At 38.2% G+C, this 17,154-nt stretch overlaps 2 protein-coding genes across 2 annotated transcripts; both read right to left on the bottom strand.

Annotated features, from left to right (window-relative positions):
- Positions 1–10,708: 10,708 nt before the first annotated feature.
- LOC103455296 (uncharacterized) lies at positions 10,709–11,338 on the bottom strand. Its single transcript, XM_008394883.3, has 2 exons — positions 11,129–11,338; positions 10,709–11,047 (listed from the first exon to the last, which is right to left on the bottom strand). Exons 1-2 carry the CDS (start codon positions 11,336–11,338, stop codon positions 10,709–10,711), a joined length of 549 nt encoding a protein of 182 aa, XP_008393105.3.
- A 1,202-nt stretch (positions 11,339–12,540) lies between these two features.
- LOC114820117 (squamosa promoter-binding-like protein 9) lies at positions 12,541–15,591 on the bottom strand. Its single transcript, XM_029090445.2, has 3 exons — positions 14,787–15,591; positions 13,601–13,737; positions 12,541–13,462 (listed from the first exon to the last, which is right to left on the bottom strand). Exons 1-3 carry the CDS (start codon positions 15,161–15,163, stop codon positions 12,831–12,833), a joined length of 1,146 nt encoding a protein of 381 aa, XP_028946278.1. The 5' UTR covers positions 15,164–15,591; the 3' UTR covers positions 12,541–12,830.
- Positions 15,592–17,154: the final 1,563 nt, after the last annotated feature.

Genomic DNA, 17,154 nt, shown 5'->3' with positions numbered 1-17,154 from the left:
CAATCGTGTAAGATGCTTTCAGGATAAAGAATTAAGCATTTCTGCCCAAGTCGAACAGTTGTTAGATGAGGGCTTGCTGACAAAAGAGAAGATTAGAGTGGTAACTTCTGAAATCCAAAAGCTGGAAGAACAACTTGTTGCTCTTAAAGCTGAGCAAACAACTCTTCTTGGCACCCATAAACATCAAATTGAAGAAGTAAAAAAGTCAAACTCAGAGCTGGAGCACACTAGGTCCCAACTTGTTAATAGCCATACTGTTCTGACTGAACCTAGTAGAATTTTTGCAATCATGCAGACTTATCATTCTCGAATAATTACTCTGAGTGAATATGTAAATCTGTTAAACTAGGATCACTTGCACCTGAGTGAATATGTAAATCTGTTAAACTAGGATCACTTGCACCTCTTCTTTTTATCATAATGAACAAGTGTTTTGCTTCTGCTTGCCTTGCTCATGGCACTATCTGAATAAAAAATTTCTTTTTGAAACACCTCCTAAGTTGGGACAAATCCCATGTTATATATCTGCGGGAAACTCCTTGCCTATTTTTTATTTTCTTTTCTGCTTCCCCTACTAATACTAATTCCAATACCTGATCATGATCACTTAGTCCTCATTCCAGTGTTTTGATTATTGACGTGGGGGTATTGGGGCAACATGGGATCTATCTCCCTCTTCTTCTGCAATGAATGATGACCCCGGCTTCTTTACCCAAATCAGGTTGATCGTGTTGATAGGGGCTTCCAGGAAAGGGTTTGTATCAACCATCATACTGGTTTGGGGTTTGTTAAGCAATAATTTTCCCTTCACTATAAGGTCTTGTATCCAATCTTTGAACTGGACACAATTGGCTATGGAATGGTTGAAGGTATAGTGCAACTTGCAATACTTCTTCCCCCTTAGTTCTTCTGGCTTGGGCATCTTTTTAGTATTGTCGGGCAAAATCACTCTTGCCCGCACCAGTTCTTCATAGATCTCAAGTGCTTTGGCCAAATCAAATGAATAACTTTGGTATTTGGGAGGTTTCATAGGAACGAACCCTCCATCATTCATTATGATCTTCTGGTCTCTGATGGGTTGCACCAATCCTTTCACCGTTAATGGTTTGAAAGGCGTGATCATTTCAGCAGCACAAACATCAATTTCCTTTCTATCATGACCATCTTCATGTTTTGGCCTTGCTTCTTCTATCTCTACACGATGAATTGTAGATTTGTTTTTGTAAAAAGGGGGAGCCTTAGAAGTATGCTTCACTTGTTGTTCTTCTAGCAGCAACCTTTCATACTTCGTGGCGACGATTACCAACTCCTGTAATTCGTTGAATTGCGTATTATAGAACCTTTTCCTCAGAGGTAATTTCAAAGCCCTCTGAGCAATTGATATAAGTTGAGCTTGGTTAACAGGGAATTAGCATCCCATTCTTGTCTTTCTGAACCTCATCATGAAATCCTCTGTGGACTCATGGTCGTATTGTTTGACTTCAACCAGGTCATTGATAGTCATTTCTGGTTCTATTATGTAAAACTGTTCATGGAAGGCTATCTCTATCTGCCCCTAGTTGGCAAGAAAGTTAAGGGGCAATAGAGAGTACCACTGAGATGCTAGCCCCGCCAATGAATTTCCGAACAACCTCAACTTGTAGTTCAGGTTGTCTTCATATGCTACACAATGATTAGATAATTTGAAAATGTGATTTCTGGAGGACACACTGCCATCATCTCCCGTGAATGTTGGGAATGCAGGCATTTTGAAGTTGAGAGGAAATGGATTTTTCTCATTAATGTATTCAGGATAAGGTTTTTGATAGATAACCCTAAATACTGGACGAGCTTGTGGTTCAGCATTATGAGCCACCGTCCTCCTTAACTCAGCCAACTCATCCCTCAGTTGCTGAGTGGCTACATTATCATTATGGAAGATATGAGCAGACTCATCTTTCGGGCTTCGGTCATTGCCCGCACCTGCTTCCTTTTTTGATTCGGGCTTTCTCCAGTTGGCTCATCCTCCCTTATTAGCCAACGGAGGTGGTCTATAAGGAGGAGGTTTATCTGAGGTTGCAAAGCCTTCATTTCCGCTGGATTCTCCAGCCATTATGGGCATCCCATACTTCGTTCTTTCTTGTTCACCCTGCTTCTTATTATTAAATGATAATAATGGGAAGCTGGGGAATTCTTTCTCTATAACCGGTTCAATCACGGATGGACCTTTTTCAAGAACTCCATTTTTCTTTCCCCTTTCTTTTTCTTCTTCGAATAGCGGAAATAGGGGAATAACTGGTTCACTTCCGGATGTAGCCTGGCTCACCACACTTCCTTGAGTACCTTTTGGGGTAGAAAACTCCACATCTAGTCTTCTCTGTAGATTCCCTGTTAAGGTACAAAGTCTACTTACTTCTCCCTTAGTTTCCAAAGAAATCCTTTCCATGCTCTTCAACACTTATATCATAGTAGCCTGCAGCTCTTCATTAGTTCCTTTTTCCTCAGACATTGCAGATGAAGTCGGGTTTTTCAAGACCACCTGTCCTGATGGAGAAGAAGGATTTCCTAGTTGATTTGTCATCTTTGGCAAAGGTTGAGATGATTCATACTTTGTACTTTTTCTGGAAGTTTTATGGCTTCTCTTCTTTAACATACGAGATTGAAAAGTGGTCCCACCAAGCATGCCAAAACTTTGTTCGTCTTGAGGAATATCCAGTGGGGACGTTTCCTGGTCAACGAGCACACAGCTCCCCGAGAGGTTTAGCGCCGGTTGATATTGTTTGTCGGGCTTCTGCTTAGTGGCAGGCTATAAGAGAAGGACATAGTTAATCCTGAAATGTGCCTTTGTGGGGCCTTAAGTGTAGGCGTTGAGGCTTACAATCAAAATTAACCTTTAGGTGTTCAGGCGTGCCACTGCCATCTTTAGCATGACAGATGTAAAACAGATGTTTAGTTTGATTAAATATGCTCGAGTTTAGTAATGAAATGTGTCTTTGTGGGGCCTTTGGTGTAGGCCTCGAGGCTTCCAATCAAAACTAACCAAGTACTCGAACATATACTGGTTGTTTCATTGTTGCAGAAATATCACTACCGTTATATTTTAATCGCCCGAGCCTGTAGAGCAGAACAACCTCGGATAGGTGCCTTTGTCGGGCCTTAGGTATAGGCCTTGACCTCATCAGAATTAATTCTATATTCAAGTGTTCTATAGCAATCATGATACAACAGAAGTAAGACTAAGAAATAGGCTAATTACTTGCGCCCCAAGTAACTTCGGACTTCTTTATTATCAAGGACTGTCATGGATGGGTTAAGTCCACATAAGGTTTTTTTTATGCCTTGAGACCAAGGACTTTTAATTGATCAATCTTGTCTGCCCGAATGGTTAGAACTTAGAAGTCTTTTAATCATAAACTGGCTAGAAATAACTTGGATGTAGATGGAAATATACATCATATTACTAGATTGATGAATGAAAAGACAAAAACAAAGGAGGTCGGGTAAGGCTGTTCATCTTGCAACTTCCTCTCTTTGTGATTTACAAAGGGTTTGAATGCTAGAATGGGAGATTGGAAGATGAGTTTACATGAGGGAATCGATACTACAGCAAGATTTAAATAGGGTAGCAGAGCTTTTATAAAGGCTTTTTGGTGAAGGTTGATCCCGAAATGGATGAAGGCTTGGTGCTGACTACAGCTTCATATGCAAATATGGCTTGAGCAGAGTTTGTGTATTTGTTTGTTTGATTGAGTGTCCTTGTCTCTGATTCTCTTTTCTCCTTTTATAAACGATTTGGCTTGGCTGTCTATAGCTTCAATCTTGCCTGGATGCCTCTGAAGGGTAGTGACTCATCAGCTTTTTACTTGTCCTGCCATTATAAAGTACTTTTGGGCTGATTAGCTGGCTGGTCTACATCACTTGACCTTTAGGTAGGTAAGCAGGTGGCTTGAGTGATCTGCACTTAGTCGGGAAAAATGCCTCTTCCGCCTTCTGGGCTTCAGCTGAGCCTTGGGCTTCTTGCTTTCCATTCATTCGTCTGGGCTAACTCCATTTTAAGCCCAAAGTTCAAGTTTTAACCCAAACAGGAGGTTTTATAGATTAACGGGTCGGGCCATGGTGAACGAATTGGTTTTAATTACCAGAGTCAAGGGCCCGCCAAGAAAAACATCAAGAATTAAATATTGATCCTATAAACTGGTCTCTAGGATTTGAAATCAATAGAGGTGGTTCTTGAGATTGTCCACCATCAATCATTTTGATCCTTTTGTAAAAAATTATGTTAAATAAGAATTAATTCATCTTACAAACAACCTATTTATTCCATCCCAGTATTCTAACACATCAAAACTTGAAATTTTATTTCGTAACCCACACGCTCAACAAGAAACACAAATGCTAATTTTACTTACAAGTATTAATTCATCTTACAAACAATCTATTTATTCCATAAATCATTGATGAAGGAACTTGGAACTAAAAACCTTACCTTACTATGTCTGCAGAAGCTTTCCTAGTCGGAAAAAAATAGAACTTTCCAACCAAAACAGAAAATATGGTACAAAACCTAGCTCACACTTCTCACCTCTCTCTCACATCCTTTTGTTTAAAATCAGAGGTATGAGGTCAACCCAAAACCCAGCTCACTCTTCTTGCTTCTTCTCTTTGGACTTCCCTCTTTTCGAAATCGGAGTTCAACCCAGAAACCCAGAGCTCATAAAGCTCTCTCGACAACCCTCTCTTCCAAATGAGAACAGTGATGCAATGACTAATGATTTTTAGTATTTATATATGGGTATTTTAGTAATTTCGATTTTGTGCATGGCTTGTCATGATGATAGGAGCATATTTATGCGACTTAGTTAACATGTTTTCTTGCATTTACTTACTTAGTTATTGCTTATAAGAGTGTTTTAAGCTATTTTCGTGTGTTTGTAGGTCCTAATAACAAAGTTGGAAAGAAAGTGCATTTTAGTGCAATTTGGAGCTATTTTGGGCCAAAATGGATTGCATGCATATGGAGCAAGTGGGATGGACGTTTTTGGTGTTTTAAAAAGGGTTTCAACACATGCAAAAATCTGAATAATGAAGTTGAAGTGTGGAAGTGTGCAGATACATACACTTAAGGAACAATTTGAAAGGAAAAGAAGTGAAAGATGCCATTTGTTGGATTGCTTTACAAGTTGTATTCACATTTTCAGCAACTACAAACATAATTGCAAGCTGAAATGATGCATAGCATGTGTGTAGAGGTGTAAAGTGGCCGAAAGTTGATGTTTGCAAGATGAAATGATGCAAAACATGTGTGTGAAAGTTGTCTAACAGCTAGTACATGTGGAAAAGGGATGGAATACAAGGCAAATGCATTAGAAATTGAAGAATGAAGGCACATGGACAGCTACAAAGGAGTTGAATTAGCAAAAGATGAATGATTGCCTTTTGTTAAAGGCAAGACACAATGATAAAAGAGCATGTAAACTAGCTGTTTTTGCATCATTTTGGTCTTTGTTTGTATTGTTTATTGAAGCCACTTGAGTGATTCTTTGCTTTGGAGCTTCTACAAATAGGGAGTGAAGGGAAGAACACTACACATTACACTACATCAAAAACACATCAACCACCCCTCCATATTCAGAATTTTCGCCAGAAATCATTCCCTCTCTTTGCCGCAGCCTTCATTCACCATTCTTCCATATTTTTCTGATTCTTTTTACCCTAGCCGTACCCCTCATCAATCCTAAACCCTTCCATACCATTCCCTACCCATTCTCCCATACAAATACCACCCTAGAACCTGACTTTAGACCAAGTGCCGCAGCAAGGAGGAAAGAAGACTTGTGGATGCACCTGCTGTCCAAGTTGGATCATCTAGGTGTTTTCTTTCTTTGGATTTTAATGTCTAAATTTATGTATCTTTGCTTTGTGAGTATGAGGAACTAAACCCCCCTTGGCTAGGGGGGAATTCGAAACCATGTTTATGCTTGCTATATGATTTGATTACTTCTAATTGCGTTTCATAAGTTGTGAATTCAATTTACTTATCTACATGAATTAAAATTGATTTGTGTATGTTGATTGAGAGTGCACGCTTAATTTTCATGCATAAGTTTGATGCTAGGATATAAGGGAGTTTCACCTAATCGTTATGAACTTATATTCACAAGTAGTAAAGGTTGTTGATCACAATCGTGTTAAGTAAATTCTTGGCATGAGTTTCATGCAATTCATAGTAACGAGTGCTTCGCCAATGCTTATGATTTTCATAGAACTTAATGATTCTTGCTTGTATCTCTATTATGCAATTCATGTAGGGAACTTGTGGGGAATGCTTTGGGTTGTCGTATGCAATTCATCCAATTCAATAACTTTAGGAAAATCTGAGGGTTAATTAGTGCAATTCACGGTTAATCTGGGGTGTTGGGAATTCATGGTTTATCGAAAAGCAATTGGAAATCGTTTTGTATGCAAGTGTGACATGTGTGGAGAAAAACCTCCTAGCTAGCTTTCCATCCATTCACTTTTATCAAATTCGTTTTAGAATCTGTTCAATTTACAAAGTTTGTTCTTGTTTTCAATTTTCGTCAAAACTCAATCCCCATTTATTTTGAAGTGTTAGATTAGTTAGAAATCAATTTAGTTTGTGTTTTTAAGTGTCTTGAGTCAAGTCATAACCCAATTTCGTCCAATTTAGTGTTAGGTGTTCAAAACTGCCCAGAAAGTGTTTTAAGGCAGTTTTGAGTGTTTATTTGCTGTTTTGAGTCTTTTGGTTTGTTTTGGGGTTTTATAGTTTAGTTTTGCATTCTTTGAGTCTAGTTTAGTGTTTTAAACTTTGTTTTTACGTTTTGAGTCAGTTTCAAGTGATTTGGCAATCCCTCCTAATCCCCGGCCTAGAACGATCCCTACTTACATACTTTGCTACAATTGATAAAAAGAGGGTTTAATTTGTGTGCTTATATATTTCGCATCACATGACCATTTTGTCCCAAAATTAAAAAATTGTCTCATTTTAGGGTATTTCCCTATATTTGTTTGTTGACATATTACAATATATTTTTAATTGTCCTACTATGACATATTGTACTTTAGTATTTAGAGATTTTTCATATCGAAGTCTCATGTCGCAATGTATCACTATATTCGTATCTGCTTCATTGGGTAAAAATAAAACAATGACCCATCTAATTTTTGTGCAAGTGTAAAGCAATAATTGTTTGGGTTGAACTAAAATTCCCCAATAGAAACAAATTTGTCTGCAGCAAGGTTTGTATTTCCTTTTTATCAATTTCCATTTCCATTTCCTTTTCACATTCAAATTCCTACTCCTACCATCAATTTCTATTTCCTTTTCACATATGGATTCCTACCTCCCGAATTTGTCACGAGCATGGTTTGTATTTGGTTCCTAGTTAAAATACGACCCCTATTGAAATATTAATGTGTGCCTATATACTCAGTACTGCAAACCAATTTGCCTTTGGCTGGCTAGGTTTTTGGAGCATTGGATAACCTGCAAACCAAGGGTTTTGGCTAGGTTTTTGGAGCATTGGATAACCTACAAACAAATTTGCCTTTGTCAATCAGTTTTCCCAGCTGCTTCAATGAAGAAAAGTGATGAATCAATCACAGTCCATGACGCGGTTCACAAAGGAAACAATCAATTGCTATGGTTACAGACAGGTCAAAAACAATCCTTGATCGAGGGCCGTATGCTACACGAAGAGGTCCTGGTAGAAATTCTCTCAAAACTACCTGCCAAGTCTGTGATTAGGTTTACATGTGTCTCGAAAGGGTGGTATGCCCTTACAAAAAGTTCTTATTTCATTGCTAGACACCTTCATCGCTCTCGATCTGCAAACAATCCATGTTCTCTCCTCGTCTCGGGAATTAGGACTGAGAAATATAATTATAAAACCCTTGCAGTCTCATTGCTTGCTGACGAAGAAACAACACTTCTGAATTTGGATGTATCGTTCCCCAACTACACAAGCTTGAGGTATGAATCTTTAAGGTTAGTGGGATCGAGTAATGGTTTGGTTTGCTGTTTTTTACGAATTAAGAATCAGAATAGCACTGCACAGGTGGAGGAGGAAGCTGATGTTGCCACCAAGTATATGGAATCCGGCAACAAAACAATTTAGGCATCTTCCGGAACCTATTCCATTGCCTTTGGAGGAGGAGGGCAGACGGGCGTCCACAACGCATATGGGGTTGCTGTGAAAACTATCCTCTCATAGGTTTTGATTTCATGCAAGAGATAAATCAATACACTGTGGTGAGAGTTTTCCCGGAAGGTGATGGCGATGATCCCATTAATGATGATGGAAAAGTTACTTTTCGAGCCAAGTGTTTCTCCAAAAGCACAAATTCGTGGAGAGAAGCCAAAAACAAATTAGAGCTGCCATCATGTAAAACTTGTATAACATGTTTTGCGGCTACCTCAAATGGAGTGTTTTGTTGGTTGGTACAGCAGATAGGGGCGTGTACTGTCTTGTGTCGTTCAGCTTACATGGTGAGGTTTTCCATGTGAGGCCTCCACCAAAAGAATTGTGTTGTCCTGAGAATGGACACGAGTATGCTTACAGGATACCATTATTTTCAAGGAATAATTCAGCTGCAATTCTAGCAAGTCTTCATCAGATGACAGACGGATAATATTTCATCGAAGCCCTCTGGGTGATTAGTAGTAGTACTACTAGTACTGCTAAGCCAGTTGGGTTGAACAGTTTAGAAGCAGATCCAAAATATATTCAGGATCCCGGTTTGTAGGTGTTTGGAAGGATCGATATATAATGATAGTCAGCTGTCAGAAAACTTGTTTGTGTATGACCCTAGAAGTAACACAAAGAGAGATTCTCAGTCATGGAGAAATGAACAAGTTTTGGATAGGAGTAAATTATGTGGAGAGCCTAGTTCCAGTCTAGCTGGTGATAGTTCTATATTGTGTGTGGTTATGCAGATGATCTCCTTCACTAAATTTTTTTTTGATGTTTTGTTGGTGGTTGATGTTTATTTTGTAAACAAAATTGTGTGTATTAACCGAAAAAAGACAAGATGTTAATCCTGTATTCAGAGTAAAATCATGAGGTTAATTCCCTGTTTGGTTACCTAGAAAAATCTAATAAGAATCAATCATAAAATCTAAAATCTAATAAGGTTTTGTTTTGTTGTTTGATGAAGAAAACAAAAGGGAAAAAAATTGTTAAAATGTTCATCCTTCTACTAGTTTCTTCAAAATTTATTTAGAAGAAACTGGTCTATATGCGGGCTCGAAGGATTTCCCTTCACTTTAGGCCATCTCTAATGGAAGGGTCTAGAGGGCCAGATGGCCGAAAATAGCCTGAAAACCGTCTCCAACCGAGGGCTAAGCCAGAGGGCTGTGGAATCTGAGAGGGCCCCACAGAATCGGAATGGGCCAAAGGGCTAGAGGGCCGACCACTTCCAGCCAGCCAGCCCCGAGTTGACCAGAATTTTTTTAAATGTGTCGAATTTCCTGTCGGTTATAACCAATTTATACTAAATAATATAAATGTATTCTTGTCGGTTAATTCTTAAGAAAAATTTCAAATGCAACGGCTAGTTGACTACTCGTTGCATTTGAATTTTTTTTTTTTGTTTACAGTTTTATTATTATTTTTTATTGACAAAATTTTTCATATAACTTCTATTTTTTTCCTATAACTTTTATTTTACAAAATTTGTTTATTATTATTTTTTTAAATTCCATTTTTTCCTATAACTTTTATTTCACAAAATTTGTTTCATTTTATTTTAAATTCTTTTTTTTCCTATAACTTTTATTTCACAAAATTTGTTTCATATTTTTTTTAAATTATATTTTTTTTCCTATAACTTCCTAAGCCATTATACAACATTAAATTAAATTAAGTAACATGAAACAACATTAATCAATATGAAACAACATTAAACAATATGAAACAACATTAAATAACATTAACCAACATACAAATTATACAACATAAAAAAACATTTAACAACATGAAACTTAAACAACATTTTTAAAAACATAAAATTTAAACGCCTACTCCATGCTTCTTTTGGCCCAAAGATATGCAACAAGATCCTATTGTAGGTACTTATATGTGGCACTAGAACGTATCATTCTATAGCGCCTCATGTACTCATTTATAGAGATACTATTAGTTCTTGGATTGAAAGGCAAATTAGGCCCATCATATATTTTTGCACGAGCCCTTCTTGATCTATTTGGATCTTTTTGGTCGTCATCGGACTCTCCATCAATATACCCATCTAGCTCATCCTCCATTATCATATTGTGTAATTTGATGCAAGACATCATGATGGAGTCCAAATTTTCTTAACTCCACCCTCTTGCCGGTTCGTTGATGATCTTCCACCGTGCTTGTAGAATACCGAAAGCTCTCTCAACATCTTTCCGGTATGCCTTTTGGTGTAAGGTAAACAACTTTTCTGCGTCATTTCTAGGGTTTGGAATAGCTTGGACATGTGTCGCCCACTTTGGGTAGATGTCATCTGCCAAGTAATACCCCATATTGTATTGACGGCCGTTGATGTAGTAGTCAAGTTGAGGTGTTTTACCTTTCGTCAAGTTATTGAAGAGAGGTGAACGCCCAAGAACTGTAATGTCATTTTGGGATCCAGGAACTCCAAAGAAAGTATGTCAAATCCATGTGTCATATGAGGCAACGGCCTTTAACACAACAGTTGACTTTCTCGACCTTCCGCTAAAGCCTCATTGCCATCCAGTATGACAGTTCTTCCAATCCCAATGCATGCAATCTAATGACCATATTATGCCCGGAAACCCACGGTCTTTAGCTTTGCGAATGAGTCGATTCAGATCTTCTTGATTTGGCTCGCGGAGGTACTCGTCTTTGTAAACTTGAACAATTGTGTCACAAAATTGTTTAAGAGTATCAAGGCATGTAGACTCAGACATACCATAGGTTTCATTCATCGAATCAGCTGGGGAGCCATAGGCCATTATTCGGAGTGCAACAGTAACCTTCTGATGAGGTGAGAAACCAGGGCAGCCTGCTCTGTCCCACTTCTGTCCAAAGTACGGATTGACCTGCTGGACATCACGAAGTAAATGTTCGAAGACATGACGCCTCATTCGGAAGCGACGTCTGAAATCCTCTTCTATTTACACCGAGTTGGGGTTGAAGTAGTTGTTGATCAAATTGGTATGCATCATCGTTCTGTTTCGTGATTTGTAAGAGTGATCAGCAATAGAGCCACCCCATTGAGGCTGTTCCTCAGTTGGCTTACACACCATGACCGCAGCTATGGCTGCTGCTCTATTTTGTTTGTTACTCCTTACTTGAACTTCTTCATCAGACTCCTCATCTTCTCGTCTCATTTGGGCCCATTTTGCTTCTCTTTTGAAATTGGATGATGACCCCTAGTTAGAATCTGAAGAGGATCCAAAGTTGGAATTCATTGCAAACTTGAATTGAAAGAGATTGAATTCAAATAGATTGAATTCAAAGTTATGTGAATTATATCCCAATATCCATCCTATTTATAGCAAAAAAAAAAATTCAAATCCAACGGCTAGCTGACGTCACTTAGCCGTTAGATTTGAATTTAAGTTGTAGATTTTAAATAATAAATTATGTTTAGCCTTATAACCCTTTGGCCCTCGGTTGGAGACAATTTTTTGTGACAAGGCTAAAACGAGCCATCTGGCCCTCAGTTGGAGACAGAAGCAAATATGACCCTATATTGTTTATTAAAATATTAATATCTTGGAGGATCTTAGAAGGCCAGAGGGCTAAATGGGCCCGCTGACCAACCATCGGTTTGAGATGACCTTACTATCAAAAGACAAGCACCTCATCCATCCGTACATCTTTTTCCCAAAGCCCTAGGGATAACAACGAATCTTTGTAGCACAATCTTAAGCAAGTGATTCTACGCTCTCTATTCCCTTTAGTACAATACTACCAGGTGACCATGGCAAATTGTGGTACTGATCAAGGTATAAAATATCGATGATATCGAAAATATCGGTAGTCCAAAAATACGAAAATTTCGATGGAAATCGGGATATTATCGATATTGATAAAAATTGAATAAAAACCACAGAAATTGTAAGAAAAAACTTGGAAATTTTTATTGAACTTTGCAGAATGTTTATTTAGTCAATTATCTATTAGTTTATCATAAAAAATTGGTAGGAAATGCATTGCATAATAGATATAACTGATTTAAGTTGATTATATAGCGAGCTGGCAAACATTGTGAGTAAAAAATATGTAGTAATTAATGAAAGAATTTTAAACACACTATAATCATTTATATATAATGAATTAGTACAATATTTTACACTTTATACATTGCATGGTAAGATACATGAGTGACTTAGCAAGATCTATAATATCAATGATATCGGAAATATCGGTAATCCAAAAAAAGATCGGTAGTCTAAAAACACAAAAATTTTAATGGGAATATCGGGATATTATGGATATTTTAGACCATGGTACTGACTAATCAAATCGAGATACGTAGACTTTTGAGAAGTGAATCAAAGAATTCGAAGAACCAAAAACTGCATAATGAGAGAACGGGATTGTGAAAATCACTTCTCCCTTTGAAAATTTGTTAATCTACTTCAAACCCGTCTCTATATACATAAAAACACAAACCACTAATGCATATTCAACATCCAAATAGTAGGTTTATTGCTAGGTAGGAAGTTCAAGCCTTGAAGGCGAACTATGCATAGTCAGTTTAGGGTTCAACCATAAAAGGCATAAAACCTTCTTAGTTAACCTTTTAAACAAAATAAGCATAGTTTAGGGTTCTCCCATAAAAGGCATAAAACCTGCAAAGCAGATTCCATGGTTTTAAAGTGACCAGTGCATCTGCTGACTGGTGGAGTCATAGCCCCTGGTGTGTCCGAGTTCCATGTGTTGCTGCCTCCTACCCTGTTGAGACAGCTCCAGCACACCAGAGTACTGACTGCTAAGCGGCTGCGAGATTTGACCGAGACCCAGATCTGGAAGCATCCCGTGTGAGCTGCTACCATTTTCATTTCCTTTGAAACCCCACGAAGTGGTCGGAAAGTGATTGGAGGTTGCAGAATGAGGGACTGGTTGAGCCACAGGTACCCCTTGAGTGTTCATCAAGGAATTCATCCCAGCACCCAATACTCGGTTTCGAGAACCCCATGGCTGATTTGACAGAAGAGAGAGAGCACAGCTTGAGTCAGTGACTACTGTGACACATTCTCCTGGAGGAATTCCAGGACCAGGATAACTAGTCCCGCCTGCTGAACCTTGTAGGTAAAAGCCGGATGTAGAAATCTCAGAGTTGCTCTGCCACGGCTGTTGTAGAAACTTCCCTGCGTCATTGGCATTTTGATTAACAGGTGCTCGCTCAGAGGTTCTTGTTGTCGTTGTTGTCCATGTATCCCTCCCAGAAAACCTTGGGTATGCAGTGAAGTCCATCAGAAAGCTTCCAATTCTGCTGCTGTTTTCTATCATTTCAAGTAAAAGATTTTGTAGCAGTTTACAAGTAGTGTTAGAGGAAACGCACATTTGACAGGTACAGAGTGAAAATTATGAGTCGACCAATAAAAAAGAAGGGTTCAACAAATGATATGATGATGTCCAACCGTAGAGAGACGAAGAAAGTCTGCCACGCGTAGACAGTATGGATCCTGGAGGTGGTTTTCTACGACGCTCATTATGCCCAGCCAAGCGTCTACGACAACTACGTTTTCCTTGATCAAATTCAGGAAGTAAATGAAACCTGAGAAATGCAAGGTAAGAATATTGTTTATCATTAACGTAGGGACTGAACTAAAGACTTGAAATTTGTAAACTAACAAAAGCAAAAGTGGACGTTAACTAGGGTTATTTCTTGTTAATGTTCTAATACAAATCTAATCAGAAGGATTGCCCTCAGCAAAAAAGGCATTAGAAAACATACATTTAAGAACATCCTAGCTGAAGTACCGACAAAAACAAAAACAAGAGACAATACCGTGTACAAGTTTGCTGCCACTCCACAGCAGTACATCCTGAAGCAAAGTATTACATGACATATCTAGCAAGTAGTATAACAGCATAGGTGAAGGGAATATTCGTGTTCTCCTTCAATAGGCACGTAATATTTTGTTTGTTAACAGCAGGCCTACCATCACATAGATCCAGTAACAGATTGTGAACCCCCCAAAAATATCACACTTATAGGATTGTAGGGGACCAAAATAAAAAAGAACCATCATAGAGACTAAATGATCCTGAAAACCATCTACTACCACAGGTAAATACATTAAATGCTAAATTTCAACTTGTACTTGAACAGCAGATTTGTAAAGAATGTCATGGTTACCGTGGTTATCAAATCAATCACAAGGACTTCTATAGCTCTAAGAAGTGGCACAACAATGAAAAAGAAGTTTATCATTTGTTTCAACCCAAGGTGTTATTCAAATCGCTATTGCTGCAAGCATTCATGAGTCATAATTTATCTGGGATGAGTAATATGTTAAATGGTACAGCTCAATGAAACGCAAGGCCCCCATCAAGGTCCAAAGCAGCTAACACACAGAAGAACATTATCCAAACAACAAGATACACACGCGCACACACTCACATATATATAACACAACGTACTCACTCACAAACAGAAGTCAAATGGGAAACAATCACAGCTAAAACACAAAGAACCCCACCAAGCACCAAGGATTGTAATTCTTCAAAAACTTGAAACTGCAAAATGTAATGTGCAATTGGGGTTCCCCTGCAAATAAGTAAATAAAATAGCCAGCAATGAAATTTGAAAATTTGATTGACCTGCTACACTGTTGGCAAAACCTCTGTTCAAGACCAGCAACAATGACAGTGGGAGTTTTAGAGTGCAAGCCACAGACTTTGTGCCTGGAATAGTAAGCTTTGGCACCACTCAGATCTACCTCGCAGCCCTCCACCTGACACCGCGGCGGCTGACCCAAATTTCCGCCGCCCCTTTGCTTCTTTGGCGGCGTAGCCCCGGCGGAGGAAGACCCAGCAGCAGACCCGCATGATGATTTGTGCAGAGCTCCAAAACCCCCATCCTCAAAGTAGATTTTCCGGCCGAATTTCAAGCCGTTGAGTGACTCAGCGGAGGAGTTGGGCGGCGAAGAGGAGGAAGAGCTCGCTGACTCGGTCTTAGAACTCGAGCCCATTTCCATTATTGTCCTCTACAGCCCCTTCATAATACTACCTTGGGAGGGTCATCAATTGATAGAGAGATAAAGGGTAGTTTGGTTTGTTTCTCTCTCTAAAGGAGTGGTAGTGGGAGAGTGATAAAGTTGGTGAATGTGGAGGGGTAGTGAAAAGCACACACCTGGCAGTGACCCATGCCAGCTCTGAGCCAAAGAAAGTAGGGGGAGGGAGGGACGGAGAGAGAGAGAGTCTGTTGGTGCAAATTGTGTGGGTAAGAGAGAGAGAGAGAGAGAGAGAGAGGGAAGTGGTACACTTTGTCTGGGAGTCCACGGTGATTGTACAAAATAATGCAGCAGCAGCAAAGTGCAGAATAGAAGAGAGAGAGAAAGCGAGGAGAGAGAGAGTATGTACTTTATGGAGCTTTCACTCTCTCTCTCTCTGATGAAGAGGCACCGAATCATCAATCAGCTTTACGAGAAGCTCCTTTTGCGCGCTTGATAATTACTACTATACAAACTCACAACTGTCGTTTTTACAAATCTTACAAATCTCTCTCTCTCTCTCTCTCTAAGATTTTTAAGCCTTTTGCTTTCTTTTTTACTGGGATATGGGTGCCCATATGCGTGATGATGCATGGGGCCCATCATTTTTGCATTAGGTTGCTGTCAAAGGTCTAATTTGCCGCTGTTCTCTTGATTATTGTGTTTTTACAGTGATTTGAGTAGATTTTTTTTTTTCCAATAATCAAATGGGGTGTGATATCCACACATCCTTTATACTTCTCATACATTTTTTTAGTTTTCGACCGTCCGATCGGATGAATTGAAGAAGATCAACAGACATAAATTAGCAAGATGTGTGTAAGAAGTAAAAAAAGATGTGTGGATAGCACATTCCTAATCAAATCCCCTCGTGCTTTCACTTTTCCTTTATATTTTATTAAGTCAATTCTACACCCTCCTAAACATAACTTTAATAAGTCGATAAAAAGGAACACACAAATGGTTATAATATAGTTGATTAATATGATTTTTGCAAATTCACCAGCAATTTCTACTTTTATTCAATTACAAATAAACACATGTATAATTTATGTTTATAGTTTTAATTATTTGGACAAGTATTTATTTGTAATTGAATAGAAACAAGACTGAATTTGTAGCAATCGAATAGTGTTTCATGATTCTTGGCTAGGTACATGTCATGTCATGTCTTTCACAATAATCTAGTTGAATATGATTTCTATACATAAGGAATTTGAATTTTAACTTTGATTTTTATACAACATACACCAATTATTATAGTAGTGTGAGTTTCATAGAAATAACACGTCTACTTCCTAATTTATGAGAAATTTTTAATGTGCTTCGAATACAAAGTGGTATTTATATGTCATTATATAAATTGAGAAAGTGTTTTTTTTTCAATATATTAAACTCACTAATTGGAATCACTTTCATATAACTCAAAATTTCCTACCCAGTATAGAAGTTTGATTCCTATAAAATTAGAATCAAACTCAATTAACATGTCTAGTGTGAAGGGCCTAACGAGTCATTTTTCATTACTACAAATTACAATTTGACATGTGTGCAGAAAACTCTTTATCTTTTTTTAGTAGAGTGATACCGTTAGTGGATTAAACAGTTAGTTGTTAGGGAGAGGAAAGTTGGTGGGGATTAAATCCACACTGGAGTGCATAAGTATGATTGTGTTCTGCCATTGCAATAAAGCATCATCTGCTATGTGTAGGAATATTTACTTATAGGAATGAAAGTCATTTTCGTTTATTGTGGAAGGCCTAAGGAATTATTTTTCGTTGCAGATAAATTACAGTTTAACATACATGCAAAGACTTTGTGTTTTATGATCTTAATGAGATACTTTTGTACATGGGAAGTCATGAATCGAGAAAGGGAAAATTGATTAGCCCTCTAGTTTAGCTTATTCTTGATTTTACAAATATTTTTTTTAACAAACAATATTTATCTATTCTAATGATGTGAGAGAGTGGGCT

This window comes from Malus domestica, chromosome 12 (genome assembly GCF_042453785.1).
Source record: "Malus domestica chromosome 12, GDT2T_hap1".
NCBI lineage: Eukaryota > Viridiplantae > Streptophyta > Magnoliopsida > Rosales > Rosaceae > Malus > Malus domestica.
This window is presented reverse-complemented; position numbering and strand designations above follow the sequence as displayed.

Excerpts from the sequence above, each read along its gene's own strand:
- LOC103455296 (XM_008394883.3), bottom strand. The coding sequence starts at position 11,338 with ATGAGACGAGAAGATGAGGAGTCTGATGAAGAAGTTCAAGTAAGGAGT. Across the intron at positions 11,048-11,128 it reads ACTACTTCAACCCCAACTCG|GTCAATCCGTACTTTGGACA; the intron begins GTGTAAATAGAA and ends GATGTCCAGCAG.
- LOC114820117 (XM_029090445.2), bottom strand. The coding sequence starts at position 15,163 with ATGGAAATGGGCTCGAGTTCTAAGACCGAGTCAGCGAGCTCTTCCTCC. Across the intron at positions 13,738-14,786 it reads TTTTGCCAACAGTGTAGCAG|GTTTCATTTACTTCCTGAAT; the intron begins GTCAATCAAATT and ends TGCATTTCTCAG. Across the intron at positions 13,463-13,600 it reads ACTTTCTTCGTCTCTCTACG|AAAACAGCAGCAGAATTGGA; the intron begins GTTGGACATCAT and ends TTGAAATGATAG.